At 37.5% G+C, this 24464-nt stretch overlaps 3 protein-coding genes across 4 annotated transcripts in view; 1 reads left to right on the top strand and 2 right to left on the bottom strand.

Annotated features, from left to right (window-relative positions):
• The first annotated feature begins 2694 nt into the window (after positions 1 to 2694).
• Positions 2695 to 6601, top strand: fkbp3 (FKBP prolyl isomerase 3). The gene is made up of 7 exons (XM_042503590.2): positions 2695 to 2827; positions 4061 to 4162; positions 4269 to 4370; positions 4456 to 4591; positions 5305 to 5372; positions 5439 to 5536; positions 6240 to 6601. The coding sequence occupies exons 1-7, from the start codon at positions 2723 to 2725 to the stop codon at positions 6292 to 6294; spliced, it is 666 nt and encodes a 221-aa protein (XP_042359524.1). The 5' UTR covers positions 2695 to 2722; the 3' UTR covers positions 6295 to 6601.
• A 107-nt stretch (positions 6602 to 6708) lies between these two features.
• On the bottom strand, positions 6709 to 10474 carry faua (FAU ubiquitin like and ribosomal protein S30 fusion a). Its single transcript, XM_042503359.2, has 5 exons — positions 10388 to 10474; positions 9860 to 9941; positions 9538 to 9682; positions 7139 to 7194; positions 6709 to 6937 (listed from the first exon to the last, which is right to left on the bottom strand). The coding sequence occupies exons 2-5, from the start codon at positions 9932 to 9934 to the stop codon at positions 6812 to 6814; spliced, it is 402 nt and encodes a 133-aa protein (XP_042359293.1). The 5' UTR covers positions 9935 to 9941; positions 10388 to 10474; the 3' UTR covers positions 6709 to 6811.
• Positions 10475 to 11955: 1481 nt separating this feature from the next.
• prpf39 (PRP39 pre-mRNA processing factor 39 homolog (yeast)) overlaps positions 11956 to 24464 on the bottom strand; it is a 13398-nt gene continuing 889 nt past the window's right edge. The window contains exons 2-15 of one of the 2 annotated variants that reach the window (XM_042503284.2): positions 23362 to 23805; positions 22135 to 22328; positions 21896 to 22021; positions 20940 to 21058; positions 20623 to 20790; positions 19509 to 19689; positions 18981 to 19088; positions 17884 to 18048; positions 17320 to 17446; positions 16415 to 16683; positions 14051 to 14235; positions 13873 to 13956; positions 13643 to 13757; positions 11956 to 12618 (exon numbers count right to left, since the gene is read on the bottom strand). In XM_042503284.2, the coding sequence (XP_042359218.1) occupies positions 12529 to 12618; positions 13643 to 13757; positions 13873 to 13956; positions 14051 to 14235; positions 16415 to 16683; positions 17320 to 17446; positions 17884 to 18048; positions 18981 to 19088; positions 19509 to 19689; positions 20623 to 20790; positions 20940 to 21058; positions 21896 to 22021; positions 22135 to 22328; positions 23362 to 23805 (2375 nt within the window). In that variant the 3' untranslated portion in view covers positions 11956 to 12528. The remainder of the gene's footprint in view (positions 12619 to 13642; positions 13758 to 13872; positions 13957 to 14050; positions 14236 to 16414; positions 16684 to 17319; positions 17447 to 17883; positions 18049 to 18980; positions 19089 to 19508; positions 19690 to 20622; positions 20791 to 20939; positions 21059 to 21895; positions 22022 to 22134; positions 22329 to 23361; positions 23806 to 24464) is intronic. The other variant, XM_042503285.2, reaches the window with a different exon arrangement.

The following is a 24464-nucleotide window of genomic DNA, read 5'->3' as shown; positions in this document are numbered from 1 at the left end:
TAGCCTTGCTTTTTTTGGTGGATTTTTCAACTTGCTATTTTTTGCAGTTTTGGTCCATTTTTGCAAAATCCTTTGCTATGGTGTGTTTCTGCACACTATTTTATGTTGTTTAATGCAGTTTTCAGCAATTTTTTGGATGTGTCATATTTTGACATTTTTGCCATACTATAGCCTTGCTTTTTTTGGTGGATTTTTCAACATGCTATTTTATGCAGTTTTGGTCCATTTTTGCAAAATCCTTTGCTATGGTGTGTTTCTGCACACTATTTTATGTTGTTTAATGCAGTTTTCAGCAATTTTTTGGATGTGTCATATTTTGACATTTTGCCATACTATAGCCTTGCTTTTTTGGTGGATTTTTCAACATGCTATTTTATTGTGTTTTGGTCCATTTTGCAAAATCCTTTGCTATGGTGTGTTTCTGCACACTATTTTATGTTGTTTAATGCAGTTTTCAGCAATTTTTTGGATGTGTCATATTTTGACATTTTGCCATACTATAGCCTTGCTTTTTTGGTGGATTTTTCAACATGCTATTTTATGCAGTTTTTGTCCATTTTTGCAAAATCCTTTGCTATGGTGTGTTTCTGCACACTATTTTATGTTGTTTAATGCAGTTTTCAGCAATTTTTTGGATGTGTCATATTTTGACATTTTTGCCATACTATAGCCTTGCTTTTTTTGGTGGATTTTTCAACATGCTATTTTATTGTGTTTTGGTCCATTTTTGCAAAATCCTTTGCTATGGTGTGTTTCTGCACACTATTTTATGTTGTTTAATGTGGTTTTCAGCAGTTTTTTGGATGTGTCATATTTTGACATTTTTGCCATACTATAGCCTTGCTTTTTTTGGTGGATTTTTCAACTTGCTATTTTATGCAGTTTTGGTCCATTTTTGCAAAATCCTTTGCTATGGTGTGTTTCTGCACACTATTTTATGTTGTTTAATGTGGTTTTCAGCAGTTTTTTGGATGTGTCATATTTTGACATTTTTGCCATACTATAGCCTTGCTTTTTCTGTGGATTTTTCAACATGCTATTTTATGGTGTTTTGGTCCATTTTGCAAAATCCTTTGCTATGGTGTGTTTCTGCACACTATTTTATGTTGTTTAATGCAGTTTTCAGCAATTTTTTGGATGTGTCATATTTTGACATTTTTGCCATACTATAGCCTTGCTTTTTTTGGTGGATTTTTCAACATTCTATTTTATTGTGTTTTGGTCCATTTTTGCAAAATCCTTTGCTATGGTGTGTTTCTGCACACTATTTTATGTTGTTTAATGTAGTTTTCAGCAATTTTTTGGATGTGTCATATTTTGACATTTTTGCCATACTATAGCCTTGCTTTTTTTGGTGGATTTTTCAACTTGCTATTTTATGCAGTTTTGGTCCATTTTTGCAAAATCCTTTGCTATGGTGTGTTTCTGCACACTATTTTATGTTGTTTAATGCAGTTTTCAGCAATTTTTTGGATGTGTCATATTTTGACATTTTTGCCATACTATAGCCTTGCTTTTTCGTCTGATTTTTCCATATGCTATTTCATGGTGTTTTGGGCCATTTTTGCAAAATCCTTTGCTATGGTGTGTTTCTGCACACTATTTTATGTTGTTTAATGCAGTTTTCAGCAATTTTTTGGATGTGTCATATTTTGACATTTTTGCCATACTATAGCCTTGCTTTTTTTGGTGGATTTTTCAACATGCTATTTTATGGAGTTTTAAGCTGTTTTTGCAAAATCCTTTGCTATGGTGTGTTTCTGCACACTATTTTATGTTGTTTAATGTGGTTTTCAGCAATTTTTTGGATGTGTCATATTTTGACGTTTTTGCCATACTATAGCCTTGCTTTTTCTGTGGATTTTTCAACATGCCTTTTATGGTGTTTTGGGCCATTTTTACAACACCCTTTGCTATGGCATTTCTCGGCACGTTATTTCATGTGGTTTATGTTGAGTTCTGGGTGGCATATTTGCAGCAGTAGTAATATCTTCTTCATTTTTAGTTTTTAGTGTATTCTTTTATATATATATTGTTTTTCATCTTCACTGTGTACTTTTACTTTTAACACTTTTGTACATGTTCCTCATTATATTTACTTACGTTTACTTAAGTTACATTTTTAATGCAGGACTTTTTCTTGTAATGAAGTATTTTCACAATGTGGTAATTGTACTTTTCTTCACTACTGAGTACCTGAAAACCTCGGCCACCACTGCAAATTATGTCTATATCAAATGCATGTAAAGTTCTTAACTTTTTTTGTATTTGTATTTTTTTCTTTTTGTATTTTATGTAAATTGTCTAAGTACTAAGAAAAATGCTATTTAAGTCCTATCTGTTATTATTATTATTAGTAGTAGTAGTAGTAGTAGTAGTAGTAGTAGTATTAGTAGTATTAGTATGAATATTATTAGTATTAGTAAAATTTGAACTAGATTCAGTTTGCATTAATATTTTCCACTGAAAAGTTTGCATATTTGTCCACTAGATGGCAGAAACACGTGTTTAGATCATGGATATATTATATTAATTATAAGTCCGGATACATTTTTAAAAAACGGATTAAAATCTTATTCGTTGCATCTGGTGGCTTAAATAAATATAATCACTTTTTCTACATTGTTTTTCTTTTACTGTGTTTTTTTTTTTAATGCGATCATCGTAGTTATTAAAATACGGTACGCCAGGAGGCTCAAATTTAACCAGTTCGACTCTCAAAATGGCAGATGAACCAACACGGGAGTGGAGCGACGAGCAGCTCAAAAGTGATGATTTGCCCAAAAAAGACATTATAAAGTTCATTCAGGACAATGCAGCTCACTCGGTACGTTTATCGCTTTCGTCTCTGCGTGATTTGAGTTTGAATATCTGCGCGTTAACGTGTGCGCGCGCTCTCGGAGCTGCAGCGTGCTGCGTGCTTTAGCTGCGGAGCTACATCCGGACTGTTTAGCATCGAGCAGGCGGATTTTTTAACAAACCAGAGTCACATTCACACCGCAGAGAGCCGCAGTGTTCAGATGCGAGGCACGGCTCATAATTTACAGTCAACTGCAGCAGAAACCGCTGCGGTTTTACTCTGTAACCTGATTTTATGTCAATGATTTGAGCCCGAGTGCATGTTGTTCCTCTAAGGGACTGTTCTGTATTTATCAGGAGACGGGGGTGGCTGATTTTTATTTATTTTTTTTAATCTTCTCTAAAGCTACAAATATTTTTTGTGATTAAGTGAAATTGCACGACCCTCCCCACATTATTAATTTATTATTAGATTTTAAAAACTGACCCTTTAGGGATTTTTACTGTAACTTTTAACATTAAAATATCAGAATTGGGAAAAAAACAGTCGATTTTTCACTCTTGTTGTGCTAGTGGTTAGTTCGTGCAGAAGGTTTGTAGTCGGGTAAATTTTAGGAAATAAAGTGGTTTTATGAAATATCACTATTTTCATCATCTGAAACTTGAAACGCAAATTGCTTTGATTTTTTTTTCAAAGAGCAACATGGCCTGTAAATGAGTAAAAAAAAGTTAGTAGTAAATAAGAAAATTAAAAAAAAAATTTTTGTTGTTGCTGAAAATCAAATGAATAAATTCCTAGTTTATTTCTATTAATTTTTAAATATTTTTGTCTTTAACATTATTTTGTTTTTTATTGTTTTTTTAACATAGTTTTGTTTTTTTCTGCAACATCGTTTTTTTTTTTTAAATTATAATAATTGGGGAAAAAATAGTTAATTTTCACCTTTTACAAATATCAAAAGTCATCTTTGAAATAAATTTGGATGGCATTTTTTTAAATTTGTAAAATAATCAGAGGTAAAATAAATTTGTGAAGCATGTTTTCTTTTTTTTAATGGCATATTGTCTTAAAAAATCAGTTTTAAAATAAATTTGGATGGCATGTTTTATTTAAAAATGGGCCTTCAAATACATTTGGAAGGTATAGTAAAAGGGGTTAAAATTGGGAGTAAAATAAATGTTTTAAGGCATACTTTCTTTAAGATTATAACAAAATTCAACTATTGAAGCCCCTTGTCTGTAACTGCATTTTCTCCTTCAGTTCCTCAATGAACACAAGCTGCTGGGAAACATAAAAAACGTTGCCAAAACAGCGAAGAAAGAACAATTGATTGTCGCCTACAATCAGCTATTTGAGAGCAAAGTAAGTGATCGCGATGAGACTTAAAGCTGCATTTGTGACACGGCGTCTGTGAGGGGAAAGTAAACTGGCCGCTGTGTGTTTTTCATGCTTTTGTCGATATTTGCAGAGGTTTAAAGGCTCAGAACCCGTTGAAGAGGTGACCGAGCAGGTTAAAGCTGTGAAAATTGAGGAAAAACCCAAAGAAGTCCCAGCAGAGGTTGTGGATGAGGTACGGTGACACGGTGTTGAAACGAGATGTTTTTTTTCTTTGAAAACATGGAAACTACACACCTCTTTTTGCATCGTCCTCTCAGGGTCCGCCCAAGTTCACCAAGTCGGTCCTGAAGAAAGGAGACAAGACGAACTTCCCAAAGAAAGGCGACAGCGTGAGCTGCTGGTACACCGGATCCTTGGAGGATGGAACCGTCTTCGACACCAATATTCCCACCAGTACGTCACACCTTCACCTTAAAGCGATAAAAAGGAAAATAAATTAATGAAGTACCTCAAATAATACTCTCGAGAACCATTGAACCGTCTGGAATAGGGTTGGAAGTGGACTTTCTTTGTCCTGTAGACTCAGTAGATTTACATGTTTTTGTGGTTAGTGAGTGAAACTAATTCAGCAGAAACTTGCATTTCTAATCCTGATTTGGAATCAGCTTAAATATTTACAAACCACCTTCGGTCTTCATTTTCATCACTCAAATCAACATTTAAATTATCACTTAATTGTGATTATATGAAGATTGTCTTTAAACGAAAAGTTCACCCCAAAATCAAAGATATCTTTATCTTGCAGTGCTGTTTATTAATCTAGATTATTTCGGTGTGAGTTGCTGATTGTTGCAGATATCGACCGGCTCTCTAATATAATAAAACTAGATGTCACTCGGCTTGTGACGCACAAAGTGCCACAAAAAATATGCAAAACTCCGAGTGCCATCTAGTTCCTTAATATTGGAGAAAAATCAGAAATCTCCAACATCTGCGACTCACACCGAAAACAATCTAAACTGACAAATGACACTGTTAAGAAGGAAGAGTGTTTTTGAGGTGAATTGTCCCTTTAAATGTGGACAGCCGGAGAGAGAAAACAGATAAAGAGAAAAGCCGTAATTATGAGGTGAACTGTCCCTTTAAACGCCACTTTCTCTGCGCAGCTGCGAGGAAGAAGAAGCAAAGCAAACCTCTGACCTTCAAAGTCGGGCTGGGCAGAGTCATCAGAGGGGTGAGTGATCCTCACGTTTCTGCTCGCTCCGTCTCCTCCGCGTCTCATCATCCTTTTCTTCCGCAGTGGGACGAGGCTCTCCTGACGATGAGTAAGGGCGAAACGGCACGGCTGGAGATCGAACCAGAGTGGGCCTACGGGAAGAAGGGTCTCCCCGACTCCAAGTATCCTTTCCTGCGGCTCGTCGTCTCGTTAAACGTGCATGTGAACTATTTTTATTTACAGTGATGTAATAATAATACTCATTTTAAGTGAAGGCCAGGGACACTTTTTTAGGACTGTAAGACTTTTTTTTTTTTTTCGTTTTTTAAGGCTTCCAGGATTTGGGGACGTTTACAGGATCGTAGGACACTTTTAGGATTTAAGGACATTTCTGAAGACATTTTTAAGATTTTAGGACTTTCCAAGATTTGGGGACAGTTCTAGGATTTGGGGACATTTACAGGACTATAGTACATTTTAGTGAGTTTACAGGATTTGGGGGACACTTTTAGGACATGTAGGATTTTGGGACATTAGGGGCTTATCTAAGAGATTGTCCACTGGCACTTTTTTGGTTAAACAAGCCCTATTCTGATCTTAATAATAATAATAATAATTAACGGACCAATCACATTAGGGTCCTCGCACCGAACTGTGCAAAATTGTTGTTGTAATTGTTGTACCTTCTCACTTTATTCATTAAAGTCCAAAAACAATTCCTATTTTTATCGTGAATCAGAAAAGCGAAACCACACGGGTGATCACGTAATGCATTGTGCAGCTATTATTGTAATTTTGGGCGTTTCTTGTTTTACGTGTTCTGCAGCTGTAATTAGGTTTTTATTTAGCATCAGCTGTTTTATTCCTTAACTGGAGCTCCACCAGAATTCCTCCCAACGCGAAGCTGATCTTTGAGGTCGAGCTGGTGGCGGTGGATTAACCGCCGACTGCTGGTCAGCATGCACTACACTGAAAGGGTGAAGAGGAAAATTCCTCAATGGCCTTGCTGTAAAGATTCAAGTTTAAATGGTATTTGAATCGCACCTTTATGTTCCCACCTTATCTCAATCACGATCACATTTAAAGAAACAGTAACCAGTTATTACAGCATCTTCACTTTTGGCCGAAATGTGACGGCTTGTCAATAATGTACATAGCCTGATACCTTATTCTCTGCATTGTTTTGTTCTTTTGCATGTAAAATGTAAATGAGAAATAAACCTGTTTGAGTCTAAAGAACAATCAAATGTGCAGTTCAGTTTTTCACGTGCACGTTAAACCATTTCCCATTAATGTCCCATATGAATAAATGTGCTGCTATAAAAGCTACAGAAACATCACACCAACAGTGCTCTTTTTGTCCAAGCCAATTTTTATTCTGTACAAGCAGGATAACAGTTAACCTGGTAAAAACTGACGGGTGGCGATCGTGCTTCTCCCTCTGGGCGCCGGAGCTCTTAGGAGTTGGCGTTGGGTCCCTTCTTCTTTCCGAAGGTGGGCACCACGTTCACGAAGCGCCTGTTGTACTGGATGCGACGCTTAGCGCGGCCAGTCTTCTTCTTCTTCTTCTCCTGCTTGTCGACCTGGACAATGAGACAGGAGAAGGACATCGGTTATAATGAGCTCACGTCATCCAAAGCAGGAAATGAAAAGCCATTTGCACACTTAAAAATGATACATTTCAAGCGTTATATACATGTTCTTGAAATAAGTAACTAAATATATGAATAAAATGAGATTATTCTGGAGCACAACACGTCAGATGAAGCATTGAACCTTCTTACCTTGGGTGTCTGTCCCCTCACTTTTCCGGCACGAGCCAGAGAGCCGTGGACCTTACCTGAGGAGGGACACGAGAGAGAGAAAGGGTGAGATGGGATATTTCAGTTTTGTGAGTTCAGACATTTCAATAAATCAATCAGACTGTTAGTAAAGCACTTTTCATACAAACAGACTGTAGCACAAAGCATAAAGTTAATAAAACAGGAGAAAAAGAAAATTAATACGTAATGGTGATAATCTTAAATATTCGGGGTGTATCGATTCATTGATCAACAATCCAATAAAATTGATGCAAAGTGTAAAAGCCGATCGTATCTTTAGCAACATCTAAGGCCACGTTTAGAAGAGAACGGCCCGACTCAAATTTAACTCTTTCCTTGATTTTAAAATATATATCGTTTACACGGATCTGCAAAAACGACCAAAATCGCTGTGTTGTGCATGTCAGGAGAGTAACTGGCAGCGTAACTTTGTGACGACGCACCACAGAAGAACACCACCTGTCTGCGCACAAAGCTGCTCGTCTGCAGAGCGGAGAGTATGAACAAGACGGCGACGGCGAACGCAAGCACGCACGAGAACCGACAGCATTAATAAACTGAGCAGAGTGAGCAGCACAAACACAGCTCGGTAGATTTCAGCCCCCCAAAACACTGTTGTCATGTGAACAAACGGCTAAACTAACAAAAGTTTTGACGTTTCACGCAACAACCATCGCCGTGCAAACAGCAACAAAACATTGTTTGTTCAGTGATAATCCAGCAGTGTGGATATATATTTTGGATATTTTGCTGCGTCAACATTAGCTGCTCTGTTTAAACAGTGTCGGGCTAAAAAAACGTGCATGCAGGCAGAAACTCGACCATGCAGTTCTGTCAGTAAAGAAAAAGTATTAAAAAAAACCATTAAATTGTTAAGTTACAAGAGGTAAACACTGCTGACCACTACACGAAATTTAGCACTGGTAAAGGCTCACTGAATATGAGCACAACTGTTTTATTCACAGAATAATATAATAATAATAAAAATAATAATATTATATCACAGAATTTTATATCACTTTTCTCAGCTTGAAAGTTTTATAAATATAAAACTCACCTGGAGATCAAAAATTCAGAACAGAAAGATTCACAATTGGCGTTTTTTGCAACATGCAACATTATAATTTTTTGTCAACAGACGTCTTTTGTAATGACGGCCTATCGAGGAAGCTCTTTTGGGCAGCAGGGGATTTTTTTTCACTTAAAGATTACAATTATTTATGCGTTTTTATCGTTTATGGCTAAAAGCAGGAAAGGGACACAGACTGCGTTTAACAAGACGGTTACGGTTGATTTTATATATTTTTTAAGACAATATGTAAAACAAATTGTTTGTTAGTTGCTGCAAAGTTTTATAAGATTATTTGTACATTTATTGTGCGTAAAACAAATTACCATCTAACGTGAGATCAGCTTTGACCTGCAAATCACCTCATACGTAAAACTACATCCAAATTCGACAGACCAGAGGGTACTGCATAAAAAACTACTGCAAACTCTTTTGGAGTAAGCCGAATTCTGTTTTTTTAAAAAAAAAAACTTCTTAAATTTTTAACCCAAATATAAATGAATAATGTATTTTAGTTTTATTATACTTTGCACTTTCACCTGTTTTAAATTCAAGAGAAATTTGTTCTTTTATTAAAATTCTACCCGTTTTATACGACATTATTTCTTTATTAACGTCCTGTCTGCCTGTACACGTGGTTATTCTTTTACTCTTAATTTCTATTTGCTTAAATTAAGTCAATTCTCTTTTACACATCTTACTTACTAATTAAGAAATTGCATTTTAGACCTTGCACCCTCAGGCATTTTTGTAGGCTTTGCTATTTTATTATTTGTGTTTTAATGTTGTTAATTTTGGTTTTGTCATAAGGGGCTGCATTATTAGTATTATATCTAATATCTTTATTAATCCAAATTGGCTTAATATAATGATAATAATAATAATAATAATAATAATAATATTAACCATTTCAGAGGAGGGGCTCGTGTTTATGGATTATTAAGCAGAACAGTGAAACTTGCTTATGGAAGTTTGACAGATTAACAGGAATCTGATGGACATCAAAGTGAAACATTTAAATCAGAAATCGGAAAAACAGACATGTAATTATGAACTTTCGACTTTCAATGGAACGCAGCATTATATTGCCAGCAGTGTATCTAGACAAAAATAAATTGTTCAGTCAAAATAAAGTGCTTGTGATCTTTCTTGGATGTGCAATTAAATCACCTAAAGCTTGAAAACTACACAAACGTCAGTTATCAAAGAGCACGTTCAATAAACGTCGTGTCAAATTATACAAACGTTTTTTGTCCCTTCACACAGCACTGAGTGTCATGTGTGTACTGACCTCCCAGCAGCCTGCCGGCTACCTCCAGGGTGCAGTGCTCTGAGACACCGCAGGACACCAGAGAGGCTTCATCCTCCAGAGGACATCCAGCCAGCAACAGGACCTGGTCCTCAACCAGGAGACCCTCCAGATCCTGGACATGAGCCTGAGAGACACACCAGAGAATTTGCAATTTCATTAAAACCCCACACACGTAATCGAGTTCATACATAATCACTCAAAAAACCACTACATTGATTTAAAACTGCTTTGAGATAAAAATGAAATTAAATTAAAAAAAAAAAAAGTTTGGTGTATTCTCATAATGGTGATCATATTGTACCTTGATCTGTCCAACGGTCTCCTGTCCAGTCACCTCAAGGGTGTGAGTGTTCTGGGCACGCAAGAAGAGCTGCATCTTGATGCTGGAAGAAAACAAAAATCAGACTTTAATCTTTCTGAAGGTAACTAACGCGGAAACCTGCCTGTGATAGCAAACATTTACACCGAGCCCGCCACGTTGTGTCAGCGTCCGACATTATTAAGCAACTTTAACGTAGAAATAAACTTACAAACTACACATGTAGCAACGTTACTGAGCTAAAAGTTGACAAAAAAGCAGCGTAAAGTAACGCGCAGGGATCTTGACCGGACATGTTCCTCTCGGAAGCTTGCTAATGCTAAGCTAGCTTGACTAGCCACATGGGGCACGCGTTTCACAAAGTCGCCTAAAACCACATAAAATGTGGCGAAACTGTTCGAATAAACTGCGACTCGAGATTAATGATATCAAAGAAGCTATATTGGCATACTAAAATGTATCAGGGGTTTGTATAATTAGGTTTTTTTAGTGAAATCGCACAGGCCGTACCTCGTTTGATGCTAGTCGTTCAACGCTAGGCATGAAAAGGGCTGTATAAGGGCCGACACTGCGCATGTGCAGGTTTACGTAACCACGTTGGACGCGGCGGCCACGCCCACCACGTTTATAAAGGCGATAAATACCGGTTGTTTTTTTGTTTATTTGTTTTTTTCCAGGAAGATCATTTCATTACACAAGAAAAACAAGAGCAGTTTTTTTTTTTGCTTTTAGATGATTTTTTTCTTATTAATCTGAGATAATCTTTATCCAAAAAAACTTTTTCCAAAAAAAGTTTTTTTAGAATTATGATATCTAAGGATCAATAATTGACTTGTAACACTGTTTTAATTGGCAACAGCTCCCCATGTTGCATAAAAACAGCATACAGCTGTTTAGCTCTGAAAAGAATGAAATCTTGCAATCCAATTGAATTAACTGAATTGAAAATCCAAATAAGTAATTGATTTGAATTAAATCCAACATGGTCATTAACGAGCAGTGGTTAAAATGGGTATAGGATTATTTGGGCATTTTATTTGTTTTCCAAGTATGGGGCTATTTCTTTAGGGAAGGGTAATTCCTTTACTTAAGAAAAATCTATCTTTTTTTTCTGAATACACGATCATGAAGAAAAATCGGGGTTTTTTTACCCATGAAACCCTTTTTATAATTCTATGATTCTCTTGTTAATTGTTTTATAAATTTGGGGTTTTTTAATCTTAATTTAGAAAAGAGCAGATTTGTTTTCATACATACCTTTTCTGAGAATATTGAGATCATCTAGTAATTCAGAAAAAATAAGCTTTTAAAAAATAATAAAAATAAGCTTTTTGAAAATTGTGTAAATTCAGTATAGTAAGAGAAGGTTTTTTTCTGCAATCTTTACATTCATTCAGAAAAGCAAGATTTTTTTCCCCTTCAAAGATAATCTTGTTAATTCAGAAAAACAAAAACAAATTATTTTTCAATTATTTTTTTTTCTTAAAACTCAGAGATAATCACATTAATTCATTAAAGGAAGAGCAGATTTTTTATAAATAAATGTAATAAATCTTTTTAATATTCTGGGATATTTAATTTTTACTTATTTTAAAAAGTAAGATTTTTCCCCCCTAAAAATTTTGTTGCAAAATTCAGTGACAATTTCATTAGTTCAATGAAAGATCCAACAATAATAAACCTCATCAATTCTTCGCCAAAATTCTGGAAAATTTCATGAATTTAGAAACTTTTTCATGACAATTTCACAGAATTCTGATAACCTTATATATATATATATATATATATATATATATATATATTAAAAAACATTAAGCTGCTGTTTCTTCATGTGACTTGGCAGTAAAAAAATATATTGTCACCTCTTTACATTTTACTGAGTTGCTGTTCAAGCTTTTGGTTCTGATCATGTGCACTAAATACTGAACTGTTAGCATGAGGAAAATATTTCTGTACTTAAAAATAAATACATACTTGACAGTGGGATTTTGTAGTTTATGCCTCTAAGTATCTCATGACCTCTACATCAATCCTTTGAGCCATCAAAGAATCTAAAAGATAAAATCAGCGAGGGACACTTCAGGATATCAATCTCTTTATTATGAAATCAAGTCAAAATAAAAAAAGGAGGAACTCTTCATTATCTTTATGGAACCATAACCATGAAATATTAAAAATCTTTCAGATTGGGAGGGAGAAACACATGACTCAGAGGTACATCAATGAATGCCTCCTTTACGAGTTTAAATCTTGAACACAAAGAAAGAGACCAAACTAAGTCATCCAATCTAAAAATTAAAAAGCTTTCGTCACACAAGAAAAAAAAATATATCTGCCTTCACAAATAACATGCGTCAAAGAACCCCAAAAAGCAGCCAGTGTTGGAGATGACTAACGTAGCAATTAATGTTTGTTTTTTAACAGCATGACTGATCAACATGACTGTCACGGAGGGTCACGTGTATTAAACTCCAACCAGCAGCTACAAAGTTGAACTGATTAGTTACACCAGAGAGAAGAAAAAAAACAGCTTCTGTGGTCGGATCAAAATCTCCATGACATCATGTTAAGTAGCCCTGTTCACAGATGTAGGCAGGTAAAGAAAGGATGCTTTCCTCTGAGTCTCCGTCTACATGTCACGATTTAGTCCATCATGTGGGGGGAGGAGGGTAGTACTGGTTATACTGGGCATATTGGTTGTACTGACCCCAGGAGTTTTGTCCCCACCCGCCGTACTGCTGCTGAAAGAAAGGGGAAAATAAAAGTTTAAAATATGAATATGATCACAGAGTTTACAGTTTTTGAAGTGGGGCGTCACGATGTTATATCCACAGTGAGTGTTTTCCTTTATATGGAAGCTCTGAGAATATTTTTGTCGGGCGGTCCATTTTCTTAGTCCCAAAAATGTTTTGTGCATGTGTAAAAAAGAGTGAAAAAAAATGCGAGATTTTCATTACTATATAATAGCTTCAAAAAAAAGAAAAAAATTGGCGAGATTTTTTTTCTCTTTTGGGCAAGAAAAAACTGACAAAACAGCAGCTTTATTGTGTGACTTTGATGTTTAAAATGATAAGTTTGGATTCATCAATGTTGCACAATAACACAAACTAGAAGGTAGATTTATTCGTGTTTGTTTGTTTTTTTTAAGATTATTTTTGGGGCTTTATATGCCTTTATTCCATAGGACGGCTCAAAGGGGGGGGATGACATGCAGCAAAGGGCCGAGGCTGGAATTGAACCTGCGGCGGCTGCGGCAAGGACACAGCCTCCATACATGGGGCCCCCGCTCCATCCACTGAGCCACCGGGTGCCCCAGTTTGTTTTTTAAACAAAGCTTTAAAAAAAAATGAAATTAGAAATGACAATACTGCTGTCGAGGCAGCAGTGGACCAGCAGCTCCTGTGTTATGTGAGGTAAAATTACCGTACTCATCAAAGGAGGCTGGTCCGCGTCCACAGCAGTACGCTGCTTAGCTTCAGTGCTGATACTCCCGCCTGTTTGTCAAAACTGGAGGCGAGCTGACTGACATCCACTATAGAGAATTCACTGACTATGATAAATACCACATACAAACCCACTTAAAAAATTCAAACTATCCCGTTAACTTTAGAGTATTTCTGTCAGCCCCTTCGATCAGAATACGCTCTTACTGGAACATATACTGTATAATAACCGATGTTAATCGCCTTACTCACTTGGTTTGACATAAACTGTAAGTCAGGAAACCTTTTTTAGTGCCATCAGCAGCTCAGATGAAAAACCCACCTGGTACCAGTTGTAGTTGTATGCAGAGTTATTTGCCGTCGTGTCTGTCGCTGCGTTAACTGCACCCGCAGAAGTGTCGTCCACACGCTGTCTCTTAGCGTCAGGCTCCTGAGAGCTGGAGACCAAACATTTCACGTTAATAAAATGATACCACGAATCACTAAAACACTGAAAACAATAATAATGAAATCATGTGTTGATGCGACCCGAGCCCTGTTCCCTTTACCCACCTGTCATAGCCGTTCTCGGCCTTCCTCTTCGAAGGTTCGCTTTCTTTCTGTAGTTTCTGATGTTCCTCATATGCAGCCACGAGCCTAAACACATGTAAAAGAATGAAAATTACTCAAAATCAAACACAAAAGGAAAGTCAGCCATTACTCTACCTCTTTAAGTATCAAATTAACTCACACATTGATGTCACTGCCAAAGTCCTCGAGGAACTCCACCTTGCGCTGGGAGAAGAGGAGGCGGGATTCGACGGGCATCTGGCTCTGCAGGGCTCGGTCGAAACAAGCCAAGATCTCAGCTTCATTCTGCATCACATCTCCGCTGTATTCCAGCTCAAGCAGGTTTAGATAGAGTTTGGGACTCGTCTGTAAAGCCAAGAAAAAGGTGTGTATCTCACAACTAGCGGAAAACAGTCATAGCGGAAAGTGATGCAGTTCACTTTGTACTGCGTATAGACTCGATTTTTAATTTGCATTCTGAGAAGAAATTAGTGAAGTAAAAAGTTCCAAGAAAATTTCCACAAAATTAGCAAAACACAAAGCTGAAAACAAAAACAAGACAATGACCTAAAAAAGGGCAATTTTTAAAAAAAAAATTATATATTCTGTAACATATTTTAATGTAGACTTCTAATAGTATACTTTCTGAATATTTTTTCTTTTTTGATAACTTTCTAATAAAGTTATCTCTCTATAGGACACATAATAACAACACGTAGGGTGGCCTTAAATGCTATGACAAAACATATGTGCTACAAACATACCTTTATTTAGCGCACACAATACTAAGCTATTAAAATAACAAGAATTGACAGAAAAAAAAGAACACAGAAGAAGTCGTGATGAACACAGAAAGTCACTTTAAGTCATCTAACTTCTAAATAAAATCCAGTTTATCGGGAAAAAAAATAAGTATTATTATGATTAAAATAAACAGTTCCCCAGAGAAGTGCAGGTAGACAATAACCGTGTATATTTTTGGTTCATAAAACGACTCGAATCGTGAATATGTAGAATATTATTTCAGACATTCCTGTAATCTTGTGTTGCAGCGCCTGCTGTGATGGAAAATGCTGTTTTACCTGATGTGAATGATGGTCTGATGATGCTTCACCATCCAGAGAACGCGCCCTGTGTTTTCACCTGATAATGCTCCAGTGTGATTATGCCACAAATTAACACTGTTTCTCATGCTGATGATGCTTTACAGTACCCATGAGATACTCAACTCTGGTTGTGACATTTGTAAAAAAAAAAAAAGATTTGGGATTTTGGTAACCATGTGACATCAAACACACGTATAACACTAAAATTTGTCAAAAAACAATGAACCCACTGAAATGACCACCTGTAGGTCACTGGAGAGCTCAAAAGAAACTATTCTTGCATGTTAGAAAAATGCAAACATGATTCACAGAAAAACATTTTGCTGATGTGCAGCAGTAAATCAGAAAAGTGACTGAATGATCTTGGTAAAGTGTGTTGGTCTGTAGACACGAGGACTTCGTCACCTATGAGTGTGTAAATTAATAAATACAGTATGTCAGTGAATTACATTCCCTGTGTTTTCTTTTTTTCTTTCATTACACTTTCCCACATGGCAGCATTTTACGATTTAATAATGGCTTTTTGTCTCTTTAAAGGGATATTTTTCAGATTTTCAACCAGTTCTGTATCAAAACAATGTGACAGTATGCGGTAGTATGCAGACTCTTACTGCACTGCCTTTTTGTCTCCTAAAATGTTTTCAAAAACATATTTTAATGCCCTGTTTAGCTGTAACAGTGAGATTGTGAACAGACAGTGGAGGCTTTACCGCTCTCTGCACAGTGAAAACTGAAGAGATCAAACAGTAGTAATATACAGATTCTGTCGCTGACTCAAATATTTCTTGCCTCTAAGGTTGCAGCGATACACCGGTTTTAAAGTATACTGTGATGTAAAAGATACCACGTGCATTTGTTTATCTACAACACTGAAAAACATGTAACTGAATGGAAAACCTCACCTTTATTTTAATTACTTTCAAAGGGGAGACTTTTTACACATACCTCCATTCAAAAATGGTTTCAAATTTTTATTATAGTGATAAAACATTTGTTCAACGAAAAACTAAACGTTCTGTTTTCAATCCTTTAAGGATCATTCTGACTGATTATAATACTTATTCTGTTATGGGGTGATACTGTGAAACTGTGATATTAGATAATCTTAGGTAATCTCATATTGTTGCAACCCTGCTCATCTCAAATGTTTTCAGAAAACACGTTTCAGCTTCCTGTTTCACTGTAATCTGAGATTGTTTGCAGCCGGCCGCCCTTATGTCAAGCAGACGACTTTGCATTACATCACACACCAGCGGCAGCATTCATTGGTCTGGTCTGGCAAATTGAATTGAAAAAGTATTTGCATCTTTCTACTGCATAGACAGCCCAGTTTGATGTGAGGACCCTCTTTATATAAATAATAATAAATAAATAAATACTTTTTTAAGTTCTCTATGTTGTTGTCTGTATCTGCACAAAATGTCATCTCCAGTTTTTACCTGGTCCTTTTCAATAGCATCCAGCAGCACCTTCCTGGCCTTGCTCAGACTTCTCTGCACCTTCATCATCTGCCTGGCCAGCTTCACAGCATAGAACGACGTCTCAGTGGCGTTCTTCGCAGACTCCATGGCCTCCCTCAGCAGGGCCTCCGCTTCCTCCAAGTTACCATGGCGACGCTCGAGACTGACCCTCCGAAGACGCACCATGGCCAGACCTGGGACTGCCTCCTCCAGGGACTTCAGGATGCCACGAGCCTCCTCTACATTACCTGGGGAAAGAAAAGCAGAATACTGTCAGCGTGACCATACACAAGTCTAATATACAAGGTTTATTTGCATTTTTACCAATAAATTTCCATGACTTTTCCATGATGTTCAGGCAAATTTTCAAGGCTATACATTCTCTGAGACGACCATCGATACTTCTTATCCATTCTTTTTCATTACTATATAATAGCTTTATTAAATATCTATTTTTTTAAATAATTAATTCAGAGCAGGATTAGGACTGAATATTTAAATACAAGGGACTGTAAGTTATTTATGAGAGGGGCGGTGGCGATGCAAAAAGAGAGACATGTCAACTAATTATTTTAAGCATTGGGGAGGCACTTGTGTTTTTTATTTAAACAAAATTCCATGACTTTTCCAAAACTTTGAGGGAATATGTAGTTTCCAAAACTTTTCCAGGCCTGCAAATTCCATGACTTTTCCCAGGTTTTTCGTGACAGTATGAGACCTGAATATATGCAATTTTTATTATTTAAGTCTGTATCACTGTGTTAACGTGCAGTCGCAGCCTCAGAGGTCATTTATTCAGACCCAAAGAGACACTTAACCTCAGAATCTTCCTGCTCATTTGACTGTGCCCTATTTGCATGCTGGCTGGAAAGAGAGTCGCTCACCTTGCTGCTCCTCGAAGGCTGCCCACAGCAGGTGGATGGATGGTTTCTTGGGCAAATGGATGGTGCACGCTTTCTTGTAGACATGTCTCACACCATCAGTGCTGTAGCCCTCTAGATATTTTGCATACTTCAGAGTGAAAAAGAGAGAGCGAGTTGGAAGAAATGCAGGGAGAGGACAGAGAAAAAGAACAGAGGAGAAAGGCAAAAGAGACAACACATTTTAAACCTAAAATTTCAGTTGACAGAAAACAGTGAATTTCTTCATTGACAAGATCGTTTTTAGAAATTTTCTGTGTAAACCCATCAGCACCTTCATGGAACCAATTAGATAAGTTTCTGTAAGGTAGTGGGAGACGAAGAAGATGCAACGTAGTAGTTGGCAAATGCTGCAGTCAAATCTTGTGTGGCAAGCTGGCCATCCCCTAATACAACAGATACAGTCACATATCAACGTTACACGCAAAGAGAGTGCAGGACGATTTACTGTGTCCATGTGATATCATCGTTGGTGGGGGAAGTGCAGGGAGGAAGCGGGAGTGAGGAAGAGGTTAAAGGTCACATTACCTTGGTCCAGAAGTCCTCGTAGAGTGCACATGCGATGAGGCATCGTTCAAAGAGAACGACCACGCGCTCCGGAGTCCCGTTTTCAATTTCAAAGTCCAGGTACTCCTTCCAGTTGTTCAGCTGGGTCTTCTCTAAGGCTTTCACATGGAAGTACGGTCTCTTAATCTAAAAAGACATGAATAAATGTTTGTTTTACGATGTAAAACATTTAAAAAACACATCTCCAGCAACAGGGCCAGACAGCAAAAGTTGCCAGGTTGCCATTGGCTACCATCTTCAGAAAGTGGGAACCAATTCTTGGCCTTGGATTTCCCCAAGTGGCAACTACTTTTTAATATAAATAGGGATGGCAAAGAGCAAGACGTACACACCAAAATAAATACTTTTTAAAAAAAAATTAATAATGCAGAACCAGATAATGCTGGACGTGGTAACACCACATGCATTGGTGCCTTTACTTGGTGCACATAGTTACGTGGATGAAACATTCAACTAACTTTTCAACATCACAAACAAATAATTTAACTCACTAAGAGTTTTGTTTGATTACTGTGATTCAGCTTTTAAAAGGGCTGTCACAGTGTAGGAATTTCTCCCACAGAGCAGTAGCGCCTTTTTTTTGGCAAATTACATAATCTATCCTAATTTTAGTGCTTTGTAAATCTAATTTAATATTTGTTCACAACAACACAGAGAGGCTATGAGGCCCAATCAGGGTTGCAGCGTTTTTGTGTCTGGTTGCTATGATACAGAATATCCACCAAAGTAAAAATGGTGGCACATGGTAGAGTGCTTGCTCTGGCTGAAGAGGACAGATCTGTGTGATTTCACTATCAATTTCTTCTCCATTATTATTGTTGTTCATCAATGTCACAGTCGATCTTTGTGGCATTTGTCCCGCTGGTGTTGCAATATTGCGGTTATCCCAACAGCCCCAGTTTTTGAACTTTCTTTTATTTCACTTTTTTTATTGTCACATCTTAAATTCTCAAGATATAAGTTGACTAAAAATGACAAGCTGATGCTTGGCGCCCACTTTTTAAAGTCCTTGTTGAGCCCTGAACAATTAACTGCTGTGGAGAAAACAAGACACGTACCCCCTCCTCAAAGGTCCAGCGCTTGCTGACTTCATGCTCGTTGTGGTTGAAGACTTCCTGCCGAACCTCGATCACCTTGTGGCGCATGTTCTCGATCTCCGTCACTCTCTACATAAAGACACACAAAAAACACCTGGTCAACGCCATCATGTCCGCTTCTTCGAATCACATTCTCCACTTGATGTAAGAACTGCTAGTCCTGCAGCCGAAGATTTACATCACCATGAGCTTGCCAGAGACAAGAAGCCTGTGGAGGGGGGAGGTATGGGGAGGCACCCTGCATATCGGCCTCTGGGTGCAGGTGCTGGGCCTCAGTTGATCCTTTTAGTTTTAGGGCGAGTCCCTGACTGGATGCCAACTTGAATCCCCCCCTGGCATTCATTGGCTTGGCTGCTGACATAAAGACACCTCTTCAAACCTGAACAAAGCTTTCCATCTTATCATGGAGAACAGGCAAGCTCCTGCTAAGCCCTGAAAGCAATGCTTCTGTAAATGTGGGTACCCTGCAGCGGGCAACTGGATTTATACCTTTGCAGGGTCCGCAAGATCTTCTGTACCAGGTGGCAACTCCTCCTGAGGAGCAGGCGTCTCGTCATCCTCGCTGATCATCGCCGACAGGCTGGCTTTAGAAAGCTCGAGTCTCAGCTGGACAAACTCCTCTTCTGACAGGAAGTGTTTGGGGTTGTTACTCTGCACGTGATCTTTGAACCTGCAAAGATTAAAAAACAGATAAATAAGATTCAACTCACAGAAAGATTTTAATTATTGATGAATGTACGTGTTGTTTTAATCAAAATGACAAAGGATAAAAGCTTCTCTATAGGGGTGTAACAGCACACAGAAGTTAAGGTTTGGTTAATTCTTCAGTTTGGAGTCTTGGTTTGTGGAATAAATGTATAAAGATCTGTTTTTTATTTATTGTGATCAGACATTAAGTCTCAAAGGCAGACAAAGTCATCTTGCTGTGGACTGAGGTAACATTTAACCCACTGGCAACTTTCGTACACTATTTTTACTATGAAATAAAGAACATTTCAAACACTTTTCTATGTCATTGTGCTAACACTTCACATTTTTACAAAAGGCAACAGGTCACAACAGGCTATGAAACCGCAAAAGCAGCAAATGTGATATGATATTGAAAATACAAAATAAAAGCTTAATAATAAAATAAACAATATGCATTTGGGAATGTGTAACAATTAGTTTTACATTTACTGTATTTTATCCTGCTCTGCTTTTGTGTCTAAAGGCTGCAGTGAGGAAAAGTGCTCTGGTTTGTTTTTTTCTTGCCTGTGGGTCAACTGCGAAACACCGTCTTTGTCTTGCAGATAACTCTTTCCCTCAATCAACATACCATGCAGTCTACATGTGGCTGAGTGAAATGAACTGTGACCCTTGTATTGTGACAGTTCTGCACGAATACACAAACTGTTACAGCCCTACTTCTCTCTTCTTATTGTTGTTTTTTTTTTTTTTTGTTTGCTTTGAAGCAGCGTGCTACAAAGAAAAAGCATTGTTCTGGTCAATCCGACATTTATTTTACATTTTTTAAAAACCTCTTTCCTCAACTACAGAGAGAGTGTGGAGTTTAACTAAGGAGCATACAGAGACACGTGACTGCAACCAGTTTTCCTCCTACCTCTGGAAGTGCTGGGAATACAGCTGGGTTGGGATGCCCAAGATGCGATCATAGATGGTGGTGACGTTAGCCAGTTTTCCCTGCTCGGTCTCCCAGTTGACGAAGGCCTCCCACAGACGGTCTGAGCGAAAGTCCGTGCCTGCCGCAGCCACTGCGTGTTCATAGGCACTGATAGTAAAAATAGACTGTGAATCTCATTGAACTAATATGCAATAATTTACACAAAAATGAGGACTTTAAATGTATACAAGTTCTGCTGTCACATAAGACAAAACACAAGGAAGAGGAGAGTAAAAGCTATAAAGAGTTTTACTTACGCTCGAATGCGTGCCTCTGTCTCCGGGTCACTCGGGTCTGAGTTCTCTTTAATGTAGGTCAGGTAATGCAGCCACAGATCCACACTGAGAGGGATGGCCTGCAAGCCTCTTCTGTATACCTTCAGATTGATAAAACACAAAACATGCCTTTAAACGGCTGGAATAATTTTACTATATTTATCAAAGAGGCCCTCTCTTTGACCTTCTGATTTAATGACTTTTACATCTGCTGTTTCCAGTCTCTGAGGGACCAAGACTTAGACACAACTACAGGGTCTTAAGTCAGTAGCTGCATTTATATATACATTTATATATGCACACTTTTCTCAATCTGGCTGAAATACATCTGATTGAAAATTTCAGGTCAACTGTTTACATGGGATGTCCTCTAATATAATCTGGTGTTTACATGCGCTGACGCATGTAAACGGAGCAACTGTGTGATGTGCAAAAATTATGGATATAGTAACTTGACAGGGCTGCCAACTCTTGCATTGACCAACATTGATCAACACACGTATTGCCACTTTTCACACACTCTCACGCCAGAAGTGCATTTTCTTGCATTGAAAAATAAGTATCGGATAACTTCTGACAGCAGCACAAAACTCTCTCTCCTCTCCTGTCGCATACCTGGGCAAAAGTGAGTGAGTTACTATGGTTACAGGTCTGTTCGAGCATCTTGTCGGCCCCCCTCGGAAGGATATTTATTGGCTGTTCAGCTCAGTATTTGTTGTTGTTTTAATGCTATTAATCAAGGAACAGCGTGATACCAATGCACTTCTACTGAAGGCAATGGAGAGGAGTAGTGGCAGTAGGCTCCATGTAAACCTGCCTAGTGTACTAATGAAATAATGGGATACTGGTGACCAACCAAACACTGGATTAGGCAGAGCAGCACATACAGTAAGCAGTAGAAAACGAATGACATGCAAACGAAAGATGTTTATATTTACCTCTTCTGCAACCTGTATGTTCTCGTGTTTTTTCTCAATATCAGCGTACTTCTTCCAGTAGCCATAGCAGTAGGGATAACGTAGGAAGAATACATCAAATGACTTTCTCACGGATGGAAGGTCATTCTGCAAGGGAGACGCAACAGCAACGGGATTAAGTTACTATTTCACGTTATTGTAATCTTTCTGTTCAATTTTAGTAATAATCAAACTGAACATGTCTGCATGTGTCCTCTTACCTCCTGCTCCACGTACTGCAGCAGGTAGACCCAACCATTGAAGTCTTCTGGGTTGTCCTCGCAGGCCTTGAAGAGTTTTTCAAACTCGCTGGGCGGCTCTGGCTCTGGAGGAGCAGTGGGTTCCTGTGTTGTCTCTTTGGGTGGTTCTTCCAGCTCCATGCCATCCTCTGCCACCTGTGTTGCCTCGGTCCCATCTGGAGAGGTTATCAGAATCAGAAATAATCTATTGATCCTCAGGCAGAAATTGTGATTCATTACAGTATCTCTGACGTAAAGCATAGACAATTGTAGACAATTGACAAGTAGAAATAAGAAGCATGAAAACAAAAAAGTAAAATATTAAATCAAAATATGTCCATTATGCTTTGTTTAAAATATTTACAAATGTAAAATATGTATAATTTGCTGAGTATTTAAAATGGGAAGAAATGAAAAATGTGTGCCTAACGCTACAATGCACAACACAATATATATATAAGTAGAAATAAAAATAAGAAATCTCTACTATATGTGCATCACTGTGCAACAAAAAAATATTGTACTATATATCTTTTTTGGACAGTTGAATGTAATAAATAGATAATGGAATTTTAACTGCCGATGAGTGAATTGAGGACAGTCTACTGACTCACTTAATACGTTTTGATGTAATTACACTAAATAGTTAATAATGAAGGGTGGAAAAGCAAGTAAGGCATTGGTCATAAATGGGTTAATTACAATTTAGCTATGAAATCTGACTGTCAAAGCAGTAGTACAAAAATGGCAACACTGTGACAGGAAATTCAAAAATCCCCATGATCACATGTCTGAAAAGCACAACCCTATTTGTTTTTAGTGCTAAGAATTTACAAAGACTGTATTAGTTGCAATCACAGCCAATATGGTTGGAAAATAATAAAAAATATTATCAGCATCAAAAGACCATATAATGTGATTATATGTCATGCAACAAGGAGCATTAGTTAAATTTAATTCTGTGATTTTGTGGAACGACTGCATATATCAACCAATGCTGTGCTGCATGTCACCATTTAAAACCACTTCAGTTGAATGAAAAGTTTTGCTTTGTTCATCTAAACTCTCTAATCATGAACCATCCTAGATCTTACAATTTTCCACTTAAGTTGGACATCTATCCCCGCCATTTAAGGAGACTAATTTTGCCTTAATAAATATCAGATGCACCGCGACAACTAAAAACACTAATCAAACTAATCTGATTACCTTGACTGCCCTCCTGCATAGCAGCTCCTGACTCTACGCTCATCTCCTGGCTGTCTTGCTCAGACTCTGTTTTGTGTTCTGATGGCTGTTCTGCCTCTTCCTCCGGCTGTGGTGGCGGTGGAGGTGGAGGTGGTGGTGGCTGCTCCTCTTGGAAGAGCTGAGCACTGGCGATCTGAAACTGCTCCACAGCCTTCTCCACAGATCCCAGCTCTGTGGAGTTCATCTGCTCATCCGGTTGCTGCTGTTGCCCCGGAGCATCCTGGGAGGCATCTGAGTCCTCAGGCAAGACACTGGTGAGTGGTTCTGGATTAACCTGGTCCGGGGACCAGTCGCCGGTTTGGCCTAGAACAGGAAGGTCAGGAAGAAAGGCATCCCCATTGCTCTCCATGGCAGGGGACTCAGTGTCCAGCATTCCAGTAATGGTGTCGTCTGAGAGGTGCAGGCCTGTTGAAAAGCAGTTTGAATTATCACTACAACATCAAAGATTAGCTGATAGGCCAAACATAATCAGCAACTATTTTGATAATGATTAGTTACAGTTATTTTCCAAGCAAAAATATTATAAGATTATCATTTATTCATCCCACAGTGGGGAAACATCATTTCAGAAGCAAAGGTACAGTAAAAGAAGAATAAGTCAATAAATAATAATTATTATTATTATTACTAGTAGTATTGTTGTTATTATTATTATAAATAAGAACTGATAAGAAAAATAAACACAGATCAGTCTAATAATAAAAGAGTAAAATACACTAAGGTTGAGGGAAAAAATGATACAACACAGTATTGTGATATTTTATGTGGCAATATTGAATCAATACTTGGTTGCCAAGTACTTTTTTGTTATATATGTATATAAGATAAGACTATTAATCCCACACCAGGTAAATTCACATAAGCAGCTCAGATGCAGAAAAGGTGCTGAGTGCTAAAAAGGATTAAATATAACAAAAATACAAAATTGATACACTAAGTATAAAATAATGTAAAATCAACATACGATATACACATTTTACTTATACATATGTTCATGATTGACAGTTGCATTATTGATTTGTATAATTTTATAGACTTTTTTTTTTTATTGGCAGGTTAAAAGT

Source organism: Plectropomus leopardus, chromosome 16 (genome assembly GCF_026936395.1).
Source record: "Plectropomus leopardus strain MGB_pleo_1.0 chromosome 16, ASM2693639v1, whole genome shotgun sequence".
Lineage (NCBI taxonomy): Eukaryota > Metazoa > Chordata > Actinopteri > Perciformes > Serranidae > Plectropomus > Plectropomus leopardus.
The sequence above is the reverse complement of the archived record's forward strand: the minus strand, read 5'-3'. Positions and strand labels throughout refer to the sequence as shown.